Here is a 16,270-nt window from a genome sequence, read left to right as displayed (position 1 = left end):
ACTGAGTCAGTTGCTCAGGACTGTTCCTTTAGCTGCCACTGACCTAACCTCCTCGTGGTTCCACTTCTTCCCCTGCAACCCCAACTCCTCACCAGAAGTCTCCAGAAGGGGTGCTTTTTCCCCCTTGAAGCCCAATGGCAAGCCCACCATGGGGAAGTTCCCTGGCCCGACCTCTCTCTGTGCTGCAGGGTGTTTGTGATGCATCAGATCCCCAACAGCAACCTTCTCCTTCTGGTGACAGACCCCACCTGTGACTGTAGCATCTTCCCACAAGTCCTACAGGAGGCTACAGAAGTCAAATATATCCTTCCAATTTCCCAGGGAGTGAGGGGTAAGGGAGGCTGGCGGTGCAGAAGACCTTGAGGGTCTCAGATTTTGAAGCCCACCTACATCCTGCCCTCCCCCAGGGCATCATTATTTGTCCTCCAACCCCTCCCTCAGGCCCCTGGGTGTTGCTTCCTGTCCCTGGAAGCCACTTGCAAGGCGGTTGGTCCTACCTCGGGTAGGCTCTTCCAGAACTTAGTCTCTAGAATCAGCTCCTATCATGAGGTATTTGCCTTAACAGCAAATTCTGCACATAATGCCTCTATCAAGTGTGACAGGATGCGCTCCCAGAAGCTCCGCTGGCGACCAGACTCCTGCCATGCCTTCCATCCAGAGGTGGGCGCTGCAGGGCGGTGAGGAGTGGGGCTCCATCTTCCTCCCCAGTCTTCAGCTCTGTGGCTGTGCCTGTGCACCTGGGCACAGAAATACAACTGAACATGCACACTTTCATACATGTGCCTCAAATGCTAAGTGGTCAACCAGGAGCCAAGGGGGCTGATACAAACACCGCACAGTCCCCAGGGTTTGGGCTCTCAGTGAACCAACATACAGCTTCCCCATTCTGTCCTCATTGCCGCTGCACTTAGCTCCAAATGACCTCAGCGAACAGGAGGAAACCATTATGTGCAAAACACTAATGGTGACCGACATTTACTGAGCATCCCCCAGTGGCGAGCCCTGAGCTGGGAGCTTCACACACAGTGCCATCTTTGATGGATGCGGCTGCCACAAAGAACCCACAGCTCAGGTGCTCCCAGAGTCAATGGCTTCTCTGAGTCATTCTAAGAGGATGACCCCACAGCCACTCTAAGACTAGGGGCGAACAGAGAAGTCTTGAGCCCAGCTCTGGGGCTGAGTGTACAGCCCTACTTTCCCTTAAAAGGCAGGAGTCTAAGGAAAGTGGCAGTGCTTCCTTCACTGCCCGAAATTTTCCTCTTTCCCAGGGTTTGGGCCGTGTTAGTCCCAGACACCCCCGCCCTACTCCTTGCCTCCTCTGGCTGCATTGGCTTCTTCACCCTGAATGCCACCCTTTCCTCTCTGCTCTGGGTTCACAGGAGAACGCCCAGGACTGTGGCGGTGCCTCAGAAACCTCAGCCTCTCACCCCTTGCTCCTGCTGCCTCTGTGCGCCTGGCTGCTGCCACCCCAGCTGCTGCGGTGACACTGATTCTGTCTGACCTCTGTTTTGACAAGGTGATCTTTCCAGAGACATTTTATAGTGTCAGCAACTAATGTGGGAGCCAGCTCACTACAACTGGGCTATCACACAGGTCATCTCCCCTCAACCTTGAGCGAATGGTCTCTGCCTCCTGAAATTGCTGGATGCAACCAGAAACCCCTTCCCAAAAACTAGGGTGCCTGGAACCAGCCCACGCATCTCGATGGACATTGTCTCAGCCTTCCCACCTCCTCTTAAGGAGCCCAGCATGAGCTCAACTAGGACCAAGACAAAACGATTTAGTACCATTTATTCTCCAGAAGTCCAGACCCAGCCAAAGAAATAGTCAGCTGCTTCTCATGAACCTGTTTGCTCTTTAGTAGAACCCAAGGACTTAAAGGTACTGAGAAAGAGGAGCAGAATGTGACCAACAATACCAACAGCTGGAATGAGACAAAGGCAAGAACAAGCCCCCACCTAAAACATACCTGCCTCAACATGCGATGCATGGTGGGGGTAGTTCAGTTTCTTTCCTTCTGCTGCTCAAAAAAGTTCTAATTCTGTATGTGTGCATGCACAAGCACACACGCGCACACACGAAAGAGAGAGAGGGAGAGAAAGCAGGGAAGTGAATAGTAATGGGACACAACATGGCAGCAGATGTATGTTTGCAAACTATTGCTATTAATAAACTTCTAGACTGCTGGTCAAGATGGAGGCATAGATAGACAAATCTATAGGTCTGCCTCCTCACACAACCATAAGAAGAATTACAACTAACCCAAAACAAAAGACACTCAGAACTGCCAGAAAATCAAACTGTATGGAAGTCCAATGACCAGGGATTTAAAGAAGCCACATTCATCCAGGCAGGTAGGAGGGGCAGAGCCAGGGAGCTGGGGCAGAGAGGATGTGGTGTGGCATTGAGAGGTGGCACCAGAACGAACTGTCCCACATTCACATGTGGTGGGTAAAAATTGGGAAGGATAGCTTGGGCACAAGCAATCCCAGCTCCAGGCCAGACCATACAGCCCAAGGTTCCAGCACCAGGGAAAAAAAGCCTCACAACTTCTGGCTATAAAAACCAGTGGGGCTTGGGGCAGCAGAATAAACTGCCAGTCTCTTAGGAGAGTCTAGTTAAAGGACCTACATGATTCTACAACATACACAAACCCACCCACTCTGGGAATCACCACTGGGCAGCAGCTACAAGGGTGCCAATAGCATACAGGAAGCGGGGGAAGTCACTGGAAAAGGGACGAATGCTGGGCAAGCCTCCAGAGGCCAGGCAGTGGCATTGTCCCTTCTCTGACCTCTTCTGGCCCCCATAGTGCCATAAAGTGGTAAAGCAGGTTGAATCACCTTTGCAAATACCTAAGGCTCCACCCCTTACAACTTAACTGGTGTGCTAAGACAGGAAGTCAAAGCAGCTCTACCTAATACACAGAAACAAACACAGGGAGGCTGTGAAGCAGGGGAGACAAAGAAATGTGGCCTAAATGAAAAAAAAAGAGAACAAAACCCCAGAAAAAGAACTAAGCAAAACAGAGATAGCCAACCAATCACATTCAGAGTTAAAAACAATGGTGATCAGGATGTTCAGAGAATTCACTGAGTTTGGCAAACACATAAGGGGAGAAATGGAGGCTACATTAAGTGAAATAAAGAAAATTCTACAGAAAACCAACAGTAAAGGGAAGGAAGCCGGGATTCAAACCAACAATTTAGAACATAAGAAATAAATACACATTCAGAGACTTCCGGCCAAGATGGAGGCATAAGTAGACACACTGTTCCTCCTCACACAGCCAAGATAGGGACACCTACAATTTAGAAATAGAGTAACAACCAGAACTGGCAGAAAATTGAACTGTATGGAAGTTGGACAACCAAGGAGTTCAAATAGACCCGTTCATCCAGACCGGTAGGAGGGGAGGAGTCGGGAAGCCCGGAGGAGAGGGGTTCCGAAGCACAAAGAGTGTTGGGACCGGGCGCATAAGACCACAGCAGGCAGACCCTGGGCACACAAGCAGCAGCTGGCAAACCCCGGCTGAGGGGTGGCAACCAGCAAACCCAGTGAGGTGGCAATTGTGAAGCAAGGCACTGTGTGCAACCCAGTACCCCAGCACTGGGAAATAGAGCCTTGAGGCACTGATTGAAAACACCTGTGGGGGTTGAGATGCAGGAAGAGACTCCCAGCCTCACAGGAAAGGTCCTTGGAAAGTCCCATGGAGTGCACAAGCCCACCTACCCGGGAATCAGCACCAGAAAGGTCCAGTTTGCTGGGGGTAAGTGGCAGAAGGGACTGAAATTGGCAGAGAGGAAGGCAAGCGCCATTGTTCCCTCTCAAACCCCGTCCCCACGTACAACATCACAACCCAGGGACTTGGGTGCCCCACCCTGGTGAACACCTAAGGCTCCACCCCTCATACATAACAGGCACGACCAGACAAAAAAATAAAAGAGATGGCTCAAACAGAAGAACAAATGGAAGCCCCAGAACCCATCCTTTTAAGTGTCTGAGAGATAGCCAACATATCAGATGCACAGTTCAAAACACTGGTGATCAGGATGCTCACAGTATTGGTTGATTTTGGTCGCAAACTAGATGAAAAAATGAAGGCTACAAGAAGTGGAATGAAAAAATACACAGGGAACCCATAGTGATGGAAAGGAAGCTGGGTTTCAAATCAATGGAGTGAACCAGAAGGAAGAAAGAAACAACCACACAGGAAAGAATGGAGAAATAAGAATTCAAAAAAATAAGGAGAGGCTTAGGAACCTCCAGGACATCTTTAAACATTCCAACATCCGAATTATAGGGGTACCAGAAGGAAAAGAGGAAGAGCAACAAGTGGAAAAGTTATCTGAACAAATAATAAAGGAGAACTTCCCCAATCTGGCAAAGGAAATAGACTTCCAGGAAGTCCAGGAAGCTCAGAGAGTCCCAAAGAAGTGGGACCCAAGAAGGAACACACCAAGGCATGTCATAATTACATTAGCCAAGGTAAAAATGAAGGAGAGAATTCTAGAAGCAGCAAGAGATAAGGAGACAGTAACCTACAAAGGAGTGCCCATCAGACTGTCAGCTGATTTCTCAAAAGACACCTTACAGGCAAGAAGGGGCTGGAGAAAAGTATTCCAAGTCATGAAAGGCAAGGACCTACATCCAAGATTACTCTATCCAGCAAAGCTTTCATTTAGAATGGAAGGGCAGATAAAGTGCTTCCCAGATAAGGTCAAGTTAAGGAGTTCATCATCACCAAGCCTTTATTATATGAGATGTTAAAGGGACTTATCTAAGAAAAAGAAGATAAAAAAAACATGTACAGTAAAATGACAGCAAACTCACAATTACTAACAACCACACCTAAAACAAAAACAAAAAGAAACTAAGCAAAGAACTAGAACAGGAGCAGAACCACAGAAGTGGAGAATACATGGAGGGTTCGCAACAGGGGAGGAAGAAGAGAGAGGGGGAAAGGGTATGGAGAATAAGTAGCATACACAGGTAGGCAGAAAATAGACAGGGGGAAGGCAAGAATAGTATGGGAATGTAGAAACTAAAGAACTTATGACACGTGGACATAAACTAAAGGGGGGAATGTGGGTGGGAGGGTGTGCAGGGTGGAGGGGAATGAAGGGGAAAATGGGACAACAGCAATAATATAATTAATAAAATATGTTTAAAAAAAGAAAAAGATCAGCCCTGGCTGGCGTAGCTCAGTGGATTGAGCACGGGCTGGGAACCAAAGTGTCCCAGGTTCGATTCCCAGCCAGGGTACATTCCTGGGTTGCAGGCCATAACCCCCAGCAACCGCACATTGATGTTTCTCTATCTCCCTCCCTTCCCTCTCTAAAAAATAAATAAATAAGTAAAAGATTTAAAAAAAGATTTAAAAAAAAAAGATCAAAACTATGAACAGCAAAATGATGACAAACTCTCAACTATCAACAACTGAATCTAAAAAACAAAAACTAAAACTAAGCAAACAACCAGAACAGGAACAGAATCATAGACATGGAGATCATTCAGAGGGTTATCAGGTGGGATGGGGAAGAGGGAGAATGAGGGAAAAGGTGCAGTGATTAAGCAGCATAAATGGTGGGTACAGAATAGACAGGGGAGGTTAAGAACAGTATAGGAAATGGAGAAGCCAAAGAACTTATATGCACGACCATGGACATGAACTAAAGAGGGCATTGCTGAAAAGAAGGGGGGTGGGTACTAGCAGAGGGGGGCATAGGGGAGAAATTGGGACAACTGTATAGCATAATAAATAAAATATATTTTTAAAAAAACTTCTAAAAACATCTTTGCAAAGCCCTAGCATAAAAGAACTTTCACATCTCTAAGAAATGCTGCCACATTGCAAGGTAATGCAGGTTCAGCAGAGGCAGCAGGCATGGCTGAAGTGGAGCAGATAGGTCCCAGAGAAACAGCAGGCCCTCCCACCAGCATGGGATGGAGTCCCCTGAGGGCTAGCTCCACACTCTCCAGAAGGTCCAGGTCTCATGATGGTCTTTTACTGGCCACTGATCTACAAAAGAGACTCCCTGGCTTTGTTCTTGTGGCCGGAACTTTTAGGGACATCCCAATTTGTCAGGCAGAGTCCACCATTCCAGAAGGAAGCTATATAGTTGGAAACTCACTCTCCACATATACACTCCTCCAGGGGCTTGAGACACTGGAATTTCCTCTTCCCTCTCCCTCAGACCTGGCTCCTAAGAGACAGCAGTCTCCACTGTGAGAGCAACATTAAAAGCAGGTCTGTATAGCAATTCTGGGTGGTGGCCTCAGACCTTTCCTTGTCACCAGCCTCCAGTGAGGAGGGCTAGCCAAGCCCTATCATCGTGGTCAAGGAAAGCACAGAGCCTTGGGGGACCCTTCTTCTCAGCCCTCCACACTTCATAGTACAAGTTTCCCTCCAGTAGTTTGCCCCACTTCTCTCTAGAGTAGGCCAACTCAATAAAAACACATTCATTATGTTTGTAAAATGCTTTATATTATCAATTATAAAATGTTACTTCCACTACCATTTAAAGCTCACAACAAGCCTGTGAGGTAGGCATTAACAGCCTGTTTGCAGCTAAGAAATAGAACCCCAGAGAAGAAGGGGATCCATGCAAGCTCACTCAGCCAGTTTAAGTGGAAGAATAATGGTAGGGATAGCTAAGGTTCACATGAACTGAGTAAAAACAGGTATTTGCTCATTCAATCCTAGCAACACCTCTCTGAAGGAGGTACTACTGGTATTAGCCCTGCATTACAGACCACGAATCAAGCATGGGGTTGAAAATTGGCTCCCAATTATTGGAAGAGTACTGTGAGATTTGAACATGATATTCATAATAATGTGCCTAACTACTATTATCTGCTTTCACGAAGTAGGGGACAGAGAAATTAGTTTGGATGCCAGGCACAGTAGGCAAAGGTCACAATTGTCTGCCTGGTGCAGGCTAGTGAGAAAGCAGCAGGAAGCCCTTTCTCCAGCCCCTTGGCTGTCAGGGCTCAAGAGCTTCCCCACCGTCCTGTCAAAGCCCTAATTGTGACATCCATGGCAGCATGAGCACTTTCTAACCATTGCTCCAGCCCTCCCTGCAAGGGCCATGGCCACCCACCTCTTTCTGCAACATCAATAAATGCCTAGCCTCCCACGCTATTTGACCTCACCTCCACCTCCCAGCCGCCTACTGCTGGTCTCACTCCAGGGCGATCCAGTGCTGTGTTTTGAAGGGCTTATCTCCCCCACCCAAACCAAGAGAACACATTCAGGCAAATCTATCAACTATATTCGCCATGATTTAAGAACCAAGCGGCAGTGCTGCAGCAGATCCCAGCCGCATTTTGTTCATTTAATCCCTGTGCCTCTGTGTGGCCAGAAGTGAGCTGTAAGATCCAGAAATCTCTTTCAGAACCAGCTGAACAAAAGACCATTTTTAATAAACTAGCCTTGCTCTTTACCTGGGCGAACAGAAAATTCTTTTGAATTTTACCTTCCAAGGTCAGAACTATCATCCTCTCGATTTTTAACAAAATCACTCAAGGACAGCAGGTGGCAGCCTGGCTCAAGCTAAACAGCCATCAGCTTGATATCAGAGGAACAAAAGTTCAAACCCAAGTCATTTAATAATGACATCTGGGGTACAGAACCTTGAAACGCCTTTTCTTAATAAGTGTTGCACATCTTTGGCTGACCAAGAACCCAAGGCTGTTGTCAGATCCTTCTTCCTCAGTACAGCGATATATTAATTACTAAATCCACCAAATAATTTTGTATATTTTAATAGAAATGCTGACTTCCGCCCAAGATGGAGGCATAGGTAGACACACTGTGCCTCCTCGCACAACCAAGATAGGGACAACAACAATTTAGAAACAGAATAACCACCAGAATTGACAGAAAACTGAACTGTATGGAAGTCGGACAACAGTAAGTTAAAATAGACACGTTCATCCAGACGGGTAGGAGGGGAGGAGTCAGGCAGCTGGGCATGGGTTGCGTCGCTGAAAGCAGAGACCCTTGGGCGGGTGCGTAAGGCATCAGGGGCACCCAAGACCACAGCGGGAAGATCCTGAGTGCGCAAAAGGCAGCTGGCAGGCCCTGGCCGAGGGATGGCAACCAGAAGACCCAATGAGGCGGTGATTATGAAGCAAGGCACTGAAAGCAACCCAGGATCACAGCGCTGGGAAATAGAGCCCTGGGGCACTGATTGAAAACATCTGTGGGGGTTAAGATGCAGGGAGAGACCCCCAGCCTCACAGGAGAGGTCCTTGGAAAGTCCCATGGGGGGGGGGAAACGCCCACCCACACGGGAATTGGCACCAGAGCGGCCCAGTTTTCTCTGGTGAAGCTGTGGAAGGGACTGAGGTCTGATGGAGAGCGGAGCAAGCACCATTGTTCCCTCTCAGACCCTGCCCCCACATACAGCATCACAACCCAGGGACTTGGGTGCCCCACCCTGGTGAACGCCTAAGACTCCGCCCCTCATATGTAACAGGCGTGACCAGACTGAAGAAAAAAAAAGATGGCTCAAACAGAATTTAAAGCTCCGCAACCAGTACTTCTAAGTGACCAAGACATAGCCAACCTATCAGATGCAAAGTTCAGAGCACTGGTGATCAAGATGCTCACAGAATTGGTTGATTTTGGCCACAAATTACATGAACAAATGCAGGCTATGCTAAGTGAAATGAAGGAAAACGCACAGGGAACCAATAGTGATGGGAAGGAAACTGGGACTCAAAACAATATATTGGACCAGAAGGAAGAAACCACCAAACAGTAAAGAATGGAGAAATAAGAATTCAAAAAAATAAGGAGAGGCTTAGGAACCTCCAGGACATCTTTAAAAGTTCCAACATCCCAATTATAGGGGTACCAGAAGGAAAAGAGGAAGAGCAACAAGTGGAAAAGTTATCTGAACAAATAATAAAGGAGAACTTCCCCAATCTGGCAAAGGAAATAGACTTCCAGGAAGCCCAGGAAGCTCAGAGAGTCCCAAAGAAGTGGGACCCAAGAAGGAACACACCAAGGCACATCATAATTACACTAGCCAAGGTAAAAATGAAGGACAGAATCCTAGAAGCAAGAGATAAGGAGACAGTAACCTACAAAGGAGTGCCCATCAGACTGTCAGCTGATTTCTCAAAAGACACCTTACAGGCAAGAAGGGGCTGGAGAAAAGTATTCCAAGTCATGAAAGGCAAGGACCTACATCCCACATTGCTCTATCCAGCAAAGCTTTCATTTAGAATGGAAGGGCAGATAAAGTGCTTCCCAGGTAAGGTCAAGTTAAAGGAGTTCATCATCACCAAGCCCTTATTGTATGAAATGTTAAAGGGACTTATCTAAGAAAAAGAAGATAAAAAAGCATGTATAGTAAAATGACAGCAAACTCACAATTATTAACAACCACACCTAAAACAAAAACAAAAAGAAACTAAGCAAAGAACTAGAACAGGAACAGAACCACAGAAATGGAGAACACATGGAGGGTTAGCAACAGGGGAGTGGGAGGAGAAGAGGGGGGAAAAGGTACGGAAAATAAGTAGCATAGATGGTAGGTAGAAAATAGGGGGAGGGCAAGAACAGTATGGGAAATGCAGAAGCTAAAGAACTTATGACACATGGACATGAACTAAAGAGGTGGAATGTGCATGGGAGAGGGTGTGCAGGGTGGAGGGGAATGAAGGGGGGTAATGGGACAAGTGTAATAGCATAATCAATAAAATATATTTTAAAAAGAAATGCTTTCAGGTAAAATGCTTCTGCAGCCACTTCATAAGTGAAGTTTTGGTTTATGAGGACAAGGCAGTGGACACATCTTAAAGTGAGAAAAGTATATATGGGGGAGGGGGGTCACAGACCACAAAAGGGAGGAAGAACGCGAGTGGCAGAAATGCCAGCCAACCACACAGGGAAGTTGAGAAAGTTGATCTGTAAGAGCACTTCATGGAGAGATGCAAAGGATGTTATTATAAACCTCATTTTAACAGGTGACAAAACAGACTGGGGAAATAAATGACTTTTTGCCTGTGTCACCCTGCAAATGGCAGAATTGGGCTCTGAACCTGTGGCTGTTTCTAGTTCAGAGTGGTTGGCAGGGATGGTCAGTGGGCAGTAATGAGAGGTTTTCATGGTCATGCAGCTGGATCCCCTGCTTCCTTAGGTCCCTGAGACCTGGTGTGCTGTCAGCAGCAGAAGTTATGAGAGCCAGGGTGCTTTGTTTCACCAGGCCAGACACTTAACAGCAGCAAAAGTCTGTACACTAGGATACAGGGAGTGGCGGTCCCTGTACATGCCCCCCAAAGGAAGAAACACAGAATGTGCTATAACTGAAGCAAAATATTCTAGACAAGGACATTATTTCTGGGGTAATTTTATTTCTTTATTTTTTAGATTTTATTTACTTAAAGAGAGGGGAAAGGAGAAAGAGACAGAGTGAAACATCAGTGTATGGTTTTCTCTCATATGCCCCTACTGTGGACCTAGCCCACATCCCAGGCATGTGCCCTGACTGGGACTCAAACCAGCAACCCTTTGGTTTGCAGGTCGGCACTCAACCCACTGAACACCAGCCAGGGCATATTTCTAGGGTAATTTTTAAAGCAACACTGTCCCCAGAGGTTTCTGTAGGCCACCCATGGCCCCAGCATTCTATTAGTCAAAATTCAAATTTGTTCTTATCTATATCCTTTACAATATTCACAGGGACCACCTGAGAGAACATATATACAGCTTGTAGAAAGACTAAGGAAAAACCAAGTGGGCTATCTGTAGGCCTCAGCTTGTTGTTCAAGATCAGGATGCCGCCCCATGTTCTATACTCAGAAAATATACGGGAAACGCTTACATTTTATTTACACTTAAAGACGAGAACTCAGAGTGGATGTGTTATCCCAACACTGGAAGTTCCCCTGAAAAAAAAAATTTACCTAAGGCAAGAGGATTAGGATTCCTCTTCCCTAATTACATTAAGGGCTAACAATCCTCAAAACCTTTTATTTATTGCTTTTTAGAGAGGAAAGAAACATCAATCTTTTTTTGGGGGGTGGGGAGGGTGTTGCTTATGTTTGCATTCACTGGCTGATTCTTCTATGTGCCCTGACCAGGGACTGAACCCGCAACAATGGCATATCAAGAAGATGCTCTATCCAAATGACCTGGCCCTCCAAAACTTTTAAACCAATATACATGACTTTTTCATCTGAATTTCCTTCTTAAAAAGAGCGCCAGCAGAGTGAGCCTTAGCTTTTCTAAGCATGTTTTTGCACCTATGAAATGAGAGTGAGCTGATTAGTTCACAGAGTGATGGTCAGGATTACATGAGGTATCAAAAGTACTTTAACAGACCCCTTTGCATAGCATGTTCGTTGTATTAGGAATTATTTTTATAAACTTTAATAATAAATTAAGAACTGCACCCCTGGAGTTAGCCCTGCCCTCCATTCTAACCCTCGTCAGAATGGTTGAGCAAAGTGAACCAAGCACGATGAGCATTTTGGTTTGTGAATTCAGATTGCCAAGTTTCTGGTAACTCCTTAAGCTTCAGTGTCGAAATCAGAACTTCAATTAAGAAACATTAAAAGCTTTGGGGAGGTAAACTGAGGCAGTAAAAAGAAATACACGCCAAAAGTTCCTATTCCATTTGGTTCATTTTATTAGAAGTTGAGAACACAGCAAGGGCCACCCCCTGGTGAACGGCGCCGTCGCAGATGCCTTTCCGAGACCCCAGCCTTCTACGATCCCCAGCATGTGCTTTGTGGCTTCAGCAATTTATAAAGGGTAAGGGGAAAAATACTGAAAAAGGCCACTATTTAATGGTGAGAGAATGAAGCCGCAGAGGTCCTAATCAGCCTAGGGCCAAAAAAGAAAATTAAAAATCTGCAGAGCAAGCAAGCCTCTGACAGCTGAGAGTAAGGCATTCAGGCGCCAACCTGGTGAGAGTTCTCAGCGAGCACTGTAAGACCAAGTGCAGCGAGGCTGTTGGTAGTGAGTTGCACACAGACACACACATATAAATGAGCACACACACACCCACACACACACCCTAAAGAGATTTTTACTGGATTATACATCGGTGTTAAATTTCATGTTCCTAGGGGTTTGTGCTATGTTGAACCAGATTCAGCTCCTCCTTTGGGGTGTGGGGTGATGGGGCCCAGAGACTGCTACCTCTGTTGGTGTTGTTTCAAGGCTGCATCTGACACCCCATATCCCACGTGCATGACCGAAGAGCAAGTCTGGCTTCTGATATGTGCTGTTGTGTCTGTGGAACTAAGTGAGCTTCCTTCCAGATGGCCACTGTCCTACTGGACTGTCTCCTCAAATGGAGTAATACTGTTTATTCTGTTAGGCACTGAACCAATTTACCCACTTTTGTTGGGTCCACCTAGCACCCAGGGCAGTGACCTTATCCAGACCCAAAATACTCTTAAGTTCTTCCCAAGTTCTACAATGGATTCTTTCTTCCTGGTTCCCAGCTTTTGCTGGAAACTGGAAAGGGAAAGAAAAGAGTAAAAGACCCAAGAAAACCCTATCCGGAATAAATAGGAGACCCTTCCATATTCCCAAACATCTGGTTGAGGATGCCAGCCTACAAGCTTAGGACCTCAATATTTAGTCCTAGCACCCACAATCCCCAGGATGTAACAATCACCTGATGAGGGTAAGTAACCTAAGACTCGAGTGCTACTTGGGTGGCTTGAGTATGAGCCAAGATGCGAGTTCCCCTACCAGGCTATGAACCAGAGCCTTCCCCCACCACTCTGCCTGACACCATAACAGGGTAAAGACACAAGCAGTCTTTCTTTTACTTCTGGCAGCCCTTCAAAGATACAGTTTTAAAGGTTCTACCAGACTCCCTGACAACATACAACTTTCCTTTTATAACTTCCCACCACACTATCCCTTATAAGGGAATGCTGATACTCCACGTTGAGTACTGGGCCCTGCTTCACAAGAGTTCTCCTGGCTTTTCTGTTCAAGGAGAGCTGATATGTCTGTCATACCGAGGCTCACCAAGGTACCAGGTAAAAATCATTTTCCTAATCCAAAGGAAGCGTTCTTCCAACCTAGGTAAATGAGCTCAGGAGGCACCTGGACAAGGCAGAGTTTTGTGGCTGGCTCCATGCCAAGAAAAATGATGCTGAGAAAAAGATGACTTTTAGTCCCAGGAGGAAGAAGGGTAGTTGGGGCAGTGATTTTAATAGAGGGGAATTTCCAGGGTATTGCAAAGCTCTACAACAAGGATATGGAAAACTGTGACAACCCTATAATCAGATAAAAATCACCAAAAAACTGAACAGGATGCCAGAAGTAATCAGATCAGCCCCTGTGCTAATGTCTCCAGAGCTTCCCCTCTACCAGCATAAATGACTTTCTGAGGCAGGTGGCTCTATTCCTTAAAGGGTCATCAACATAAAAAAGAAGTCAGTCTCTCCAAGGACATCTAAACTAGAGCCTTTATGTAACATCCTGCTAGCCACTCACGTGCTGCTTCCACTGAGAACACACATACCAATTCCCTCTACCTCAGGACTCCCGAAAGCTCTCAGCCATGAGAGTGGTCATGTGATCACTGGGCTGGGGCTGTACTCTCTGCCCCACCGAGGTCCAAGGTATGTCAGCCTTCAGAAGGCACCTTGGTGCACCAAGGCATTATACATTCTGGGGCTACCACCTGATCCTCCTACAGTCACTTTGTGCAAAATTGAAACAGTGTGTGGTACTTGCATGTTTCATCCTATACAAAAATTCTCCCTCCCTCCCCTACCCCTGTGTTTTAAACATTTATATAAATTCTTATTTAAACAGTAAGTTAGAAATCTTATTTACATTGTTTGTTCTCCCAAAACAGCATCTAAAATCACACTCCCACCACTTAATAAGATATAAATGTTCACCTAAATTGGTTTGTATTATTGTTTTAAGGAGGGAGAAAGGGAGAAGGATGAACCGCCAGCTAAACTGTTTCTCCATCTTCAACAAATAAATATGATACAGATCAGAAGCCAGTTTGCCAAGGGTTCTGCAGAGCCCTTAAATCAGTACATCCCACGAATATGTCAGGGTTTGGGCCATTTCTCCTTTTCTCCTAATTGATGCACTCCATCCTTTGAGGTATGATTTATTTTTGTTTTTCTCTTCTCAGTCATGTGCCATGTGGAGCCCCTGGGGCATCACCAAGCCCATGAGGCTGTCCGAGTTTTGGAGCTCCTCTGCTACTGGCATCAGTGGACAGGAAGGGAGGCCTGCAGGTGCTTGCAGGCACTGGTTCAGGGTCCCAATCCCTGGCTACTGTAGGTGTCACAGTGCATCCTCTTCGCTGCAGCCTCCGCCGATCATGAAACGGAACTCTTGGAGGTTTGAGACCCCGTGGAAGTGAACAAAAGCGCCGGCAACCACAAAGATGTGGAATAGCTGATGAGAGTGAAACTGGAGGGGGAAAAAAAGGGGGGGGGGGTTGGAGAAACCTATGCATTATTAAAAGTCTGCTGAAGGTTCTTAAGACTATTTATGCTGAGCACAGGGCAAGGAATGGATGTGACAGAGCTCAAATTCAAGGTGTCCACAGATCCTGGGATATACATTAGGCATATCATATTCTGCTGAACTGAAGACCAGCTGTCCCCAAAGAAATCAAGGTGCTACTGCTAAGGTCTAGACATGAAAATGTGCACACTTAACACTGCAGTATAAGGTGAACACAGGGGCAGTGCTGCACACAGACTCCTGCCGACAGGCCGCCAAGGCCCCAAGGGTCCCCTCATGCCTAGGAGCAGGAACGGTTAGACAGAGGGCATTTTCCTCTTTGCTGACAGACATATTTGTCATAGGCTAAAGCACTTGAGCTGTGGTCATTTAAATGTTAGAAAATGCTCTCTGTTAGAAAAACTAAAGGGATTTCCAGGACTGGGTAAAGGTCAAAACATATGGTGGCTGGAGTTTTCTCCAGCTTTAAGACTCTGGAATTACACAGACAAAATACTACATATATCAAAAGACTAGAAAAGCAGGGTCTTTCACTTCCTCCTGAAGTCAGAAGCTGATCTACAACCATGTGACAGTATTTCTGATTTAACCTGTGCTGCTGAATGCTCAAAAGGGGCTATCAAACGCTCAGTGCACCGAACATTACTTCAAAATCACACGATTCTCTCATTATAGTCTCAAAATGAAAAAGTACAGCAGCAAATAAAAATACAGCAGCAGAACAGTATTTATCAAGGGAAAGACATTGATTTTAGAAGTGTAAACTAGAAGGATCTATTAACAGCCAAGGAGTTGTTTCAGAGGACACCAAAGGGAACTTACTCTCCCCAAAAGGAGAAAAGGTAAAAAATCTTCCCATATCAATGTCAAAATTATGAAGAGACAATCTCAGAGTGATAAATTAGCTAATTTCAAGCTCAAAAGATTACCTAAATTAGCATTATTGCCATTTTACAGATAGCTAAACTAAACTTTAAAGAGACTGCATGATCACCTTAGTCTATAACAATCAACAAGAGGTTAAGAAACACAATTCCAAAGGTCAGACTTCATGTCAAACAACACTCTAATTCTGTACTGTTGAAAATGTTTCAAGCCATCTTCTGTCATAAAATGTTCCAACTGTTGGTCCCGTGTATCTTCTTTCCCTCTCTCTTTCCTTTCTTACCATTAACCACAAGCTAAGTTATCTCTACCTCCCACTCCAAACAAACACATCCACATACTCTCTCTCTCAAAACAAATCATTAAACTTGGTGATCAAAAAGGATCTAGGTAAAACTCTGGCCCCAAAAAAGGATTTCAGTAAAAATCTGATCCATCGCCTCCATTTCATAAACAAGGAAGCTGAGATAAAAAATGACTAAATGACTTGCCAGTACAGTGTAGTATACACTCTGACACTAGACCAACCTCATTCATATTCTACTCCTACCACTGGAGCCACCTACCTCCCTAACCCTCATGTCCTAATCTGCAAAATGAAAACATTAGTAACAATTATTATACCTTATAGGGCTAATGCGTTACATGAGGTTATCCGTGAGAAGTGTTCACTCAGTACTGTGCCAGACACCAAGTAAGTGCTCAATACATATTCCATATTTTGCCATGTATAATGCACACTTTTTTGCCCAAATTTTTTAGGGAAACTTAAGGATGTGCATTATACATGGGCAGTACCTGAAATACCTTGTATTTGTTCTTGTGTCCTGTAATTGTAACATAAAATTTCTTCTACCATATGTCCCCCCAAAATGCTAAAATTCCTTTACAATACAAAAAACAAGT

At 45.5% G+C, this 16,270-nt stretch overlaps 2 protein-coding genes across 11 annotated transcripts in view; one reads left to right on the top strand and one right to left on the bottom strand.

The window, feature by feature from the left end:
- The window catches only part of CACNA2D4 (calcium voltage-gated channel auxiliary subunit alpha2delta 4), a 126,136-nt gene extending 124,085 nt beyond the window's left edge, over positions 1 to 2,051 (top strand). For 6 of the 10 annotated variants that reach the window (XM_045830600.1, XM_045830602.1, XM_045830601.1 and 3 more), the window contains 3 exons: positions 96 to 301; positions 578 to 660; positions 1,380 to 2,051. In XM_045830600.1, the coding sequence (XP_045686556.1) occupies positions 96 to 301; positions 578 to 660; positions 1,380 to 1,484 (394 nt within the window). In that variant the 3' untranslated portion in view covers positions 1,485 to 2,051. The other 4 variants (XM_045830606.1, XM_045830607.1, XM_045830608.1 and 1 more) reach the window with 4 other exon arrangements.
- Positions 2,052 to 11,621: 9,570 nt separating this feature from the next.
- Positions 11,622 to 16,270, bottom strand: part of ADIPOR2 (adiponectin receptor 2) — a 92,974-nt gene continuing 88,325 nt past the window's right edge. Inside the window, exon 8 of the mRNA XM_045830507.1 lies at positions 11,622 to 14,422. Within this exon, the coding sequence (XP_045686463.1) occupies positions 14,294 to 14,422 (129 nt within the window). The 3' untranslated portion in view covers positions 11,622 to 14,293. The remainder of the gene's footprint in view (positions 14,423 to 16,270) is intronic.

Source organism: Phyllostomus hastatus, unplaced genomic scaffold, assembly GCF_019186645.2.
Source record: "Phyllostomus hastatus isolate PE091 unplaced genomic scaffold, TTU_PhHast_1.1 phas_contig_152, whole genome shotgun sequence".
In the NCBI taxonomy this organism is placed as follows: Eukaryota; Metazoa; Chordata; class Mammalia; order Chiroptera; family Phyllostomidae; genus Phyllostomus; species Phyllostomus hastatus.
This window is presented reverse-complemented; position numbering and strand designations above follow the sequence as displayed.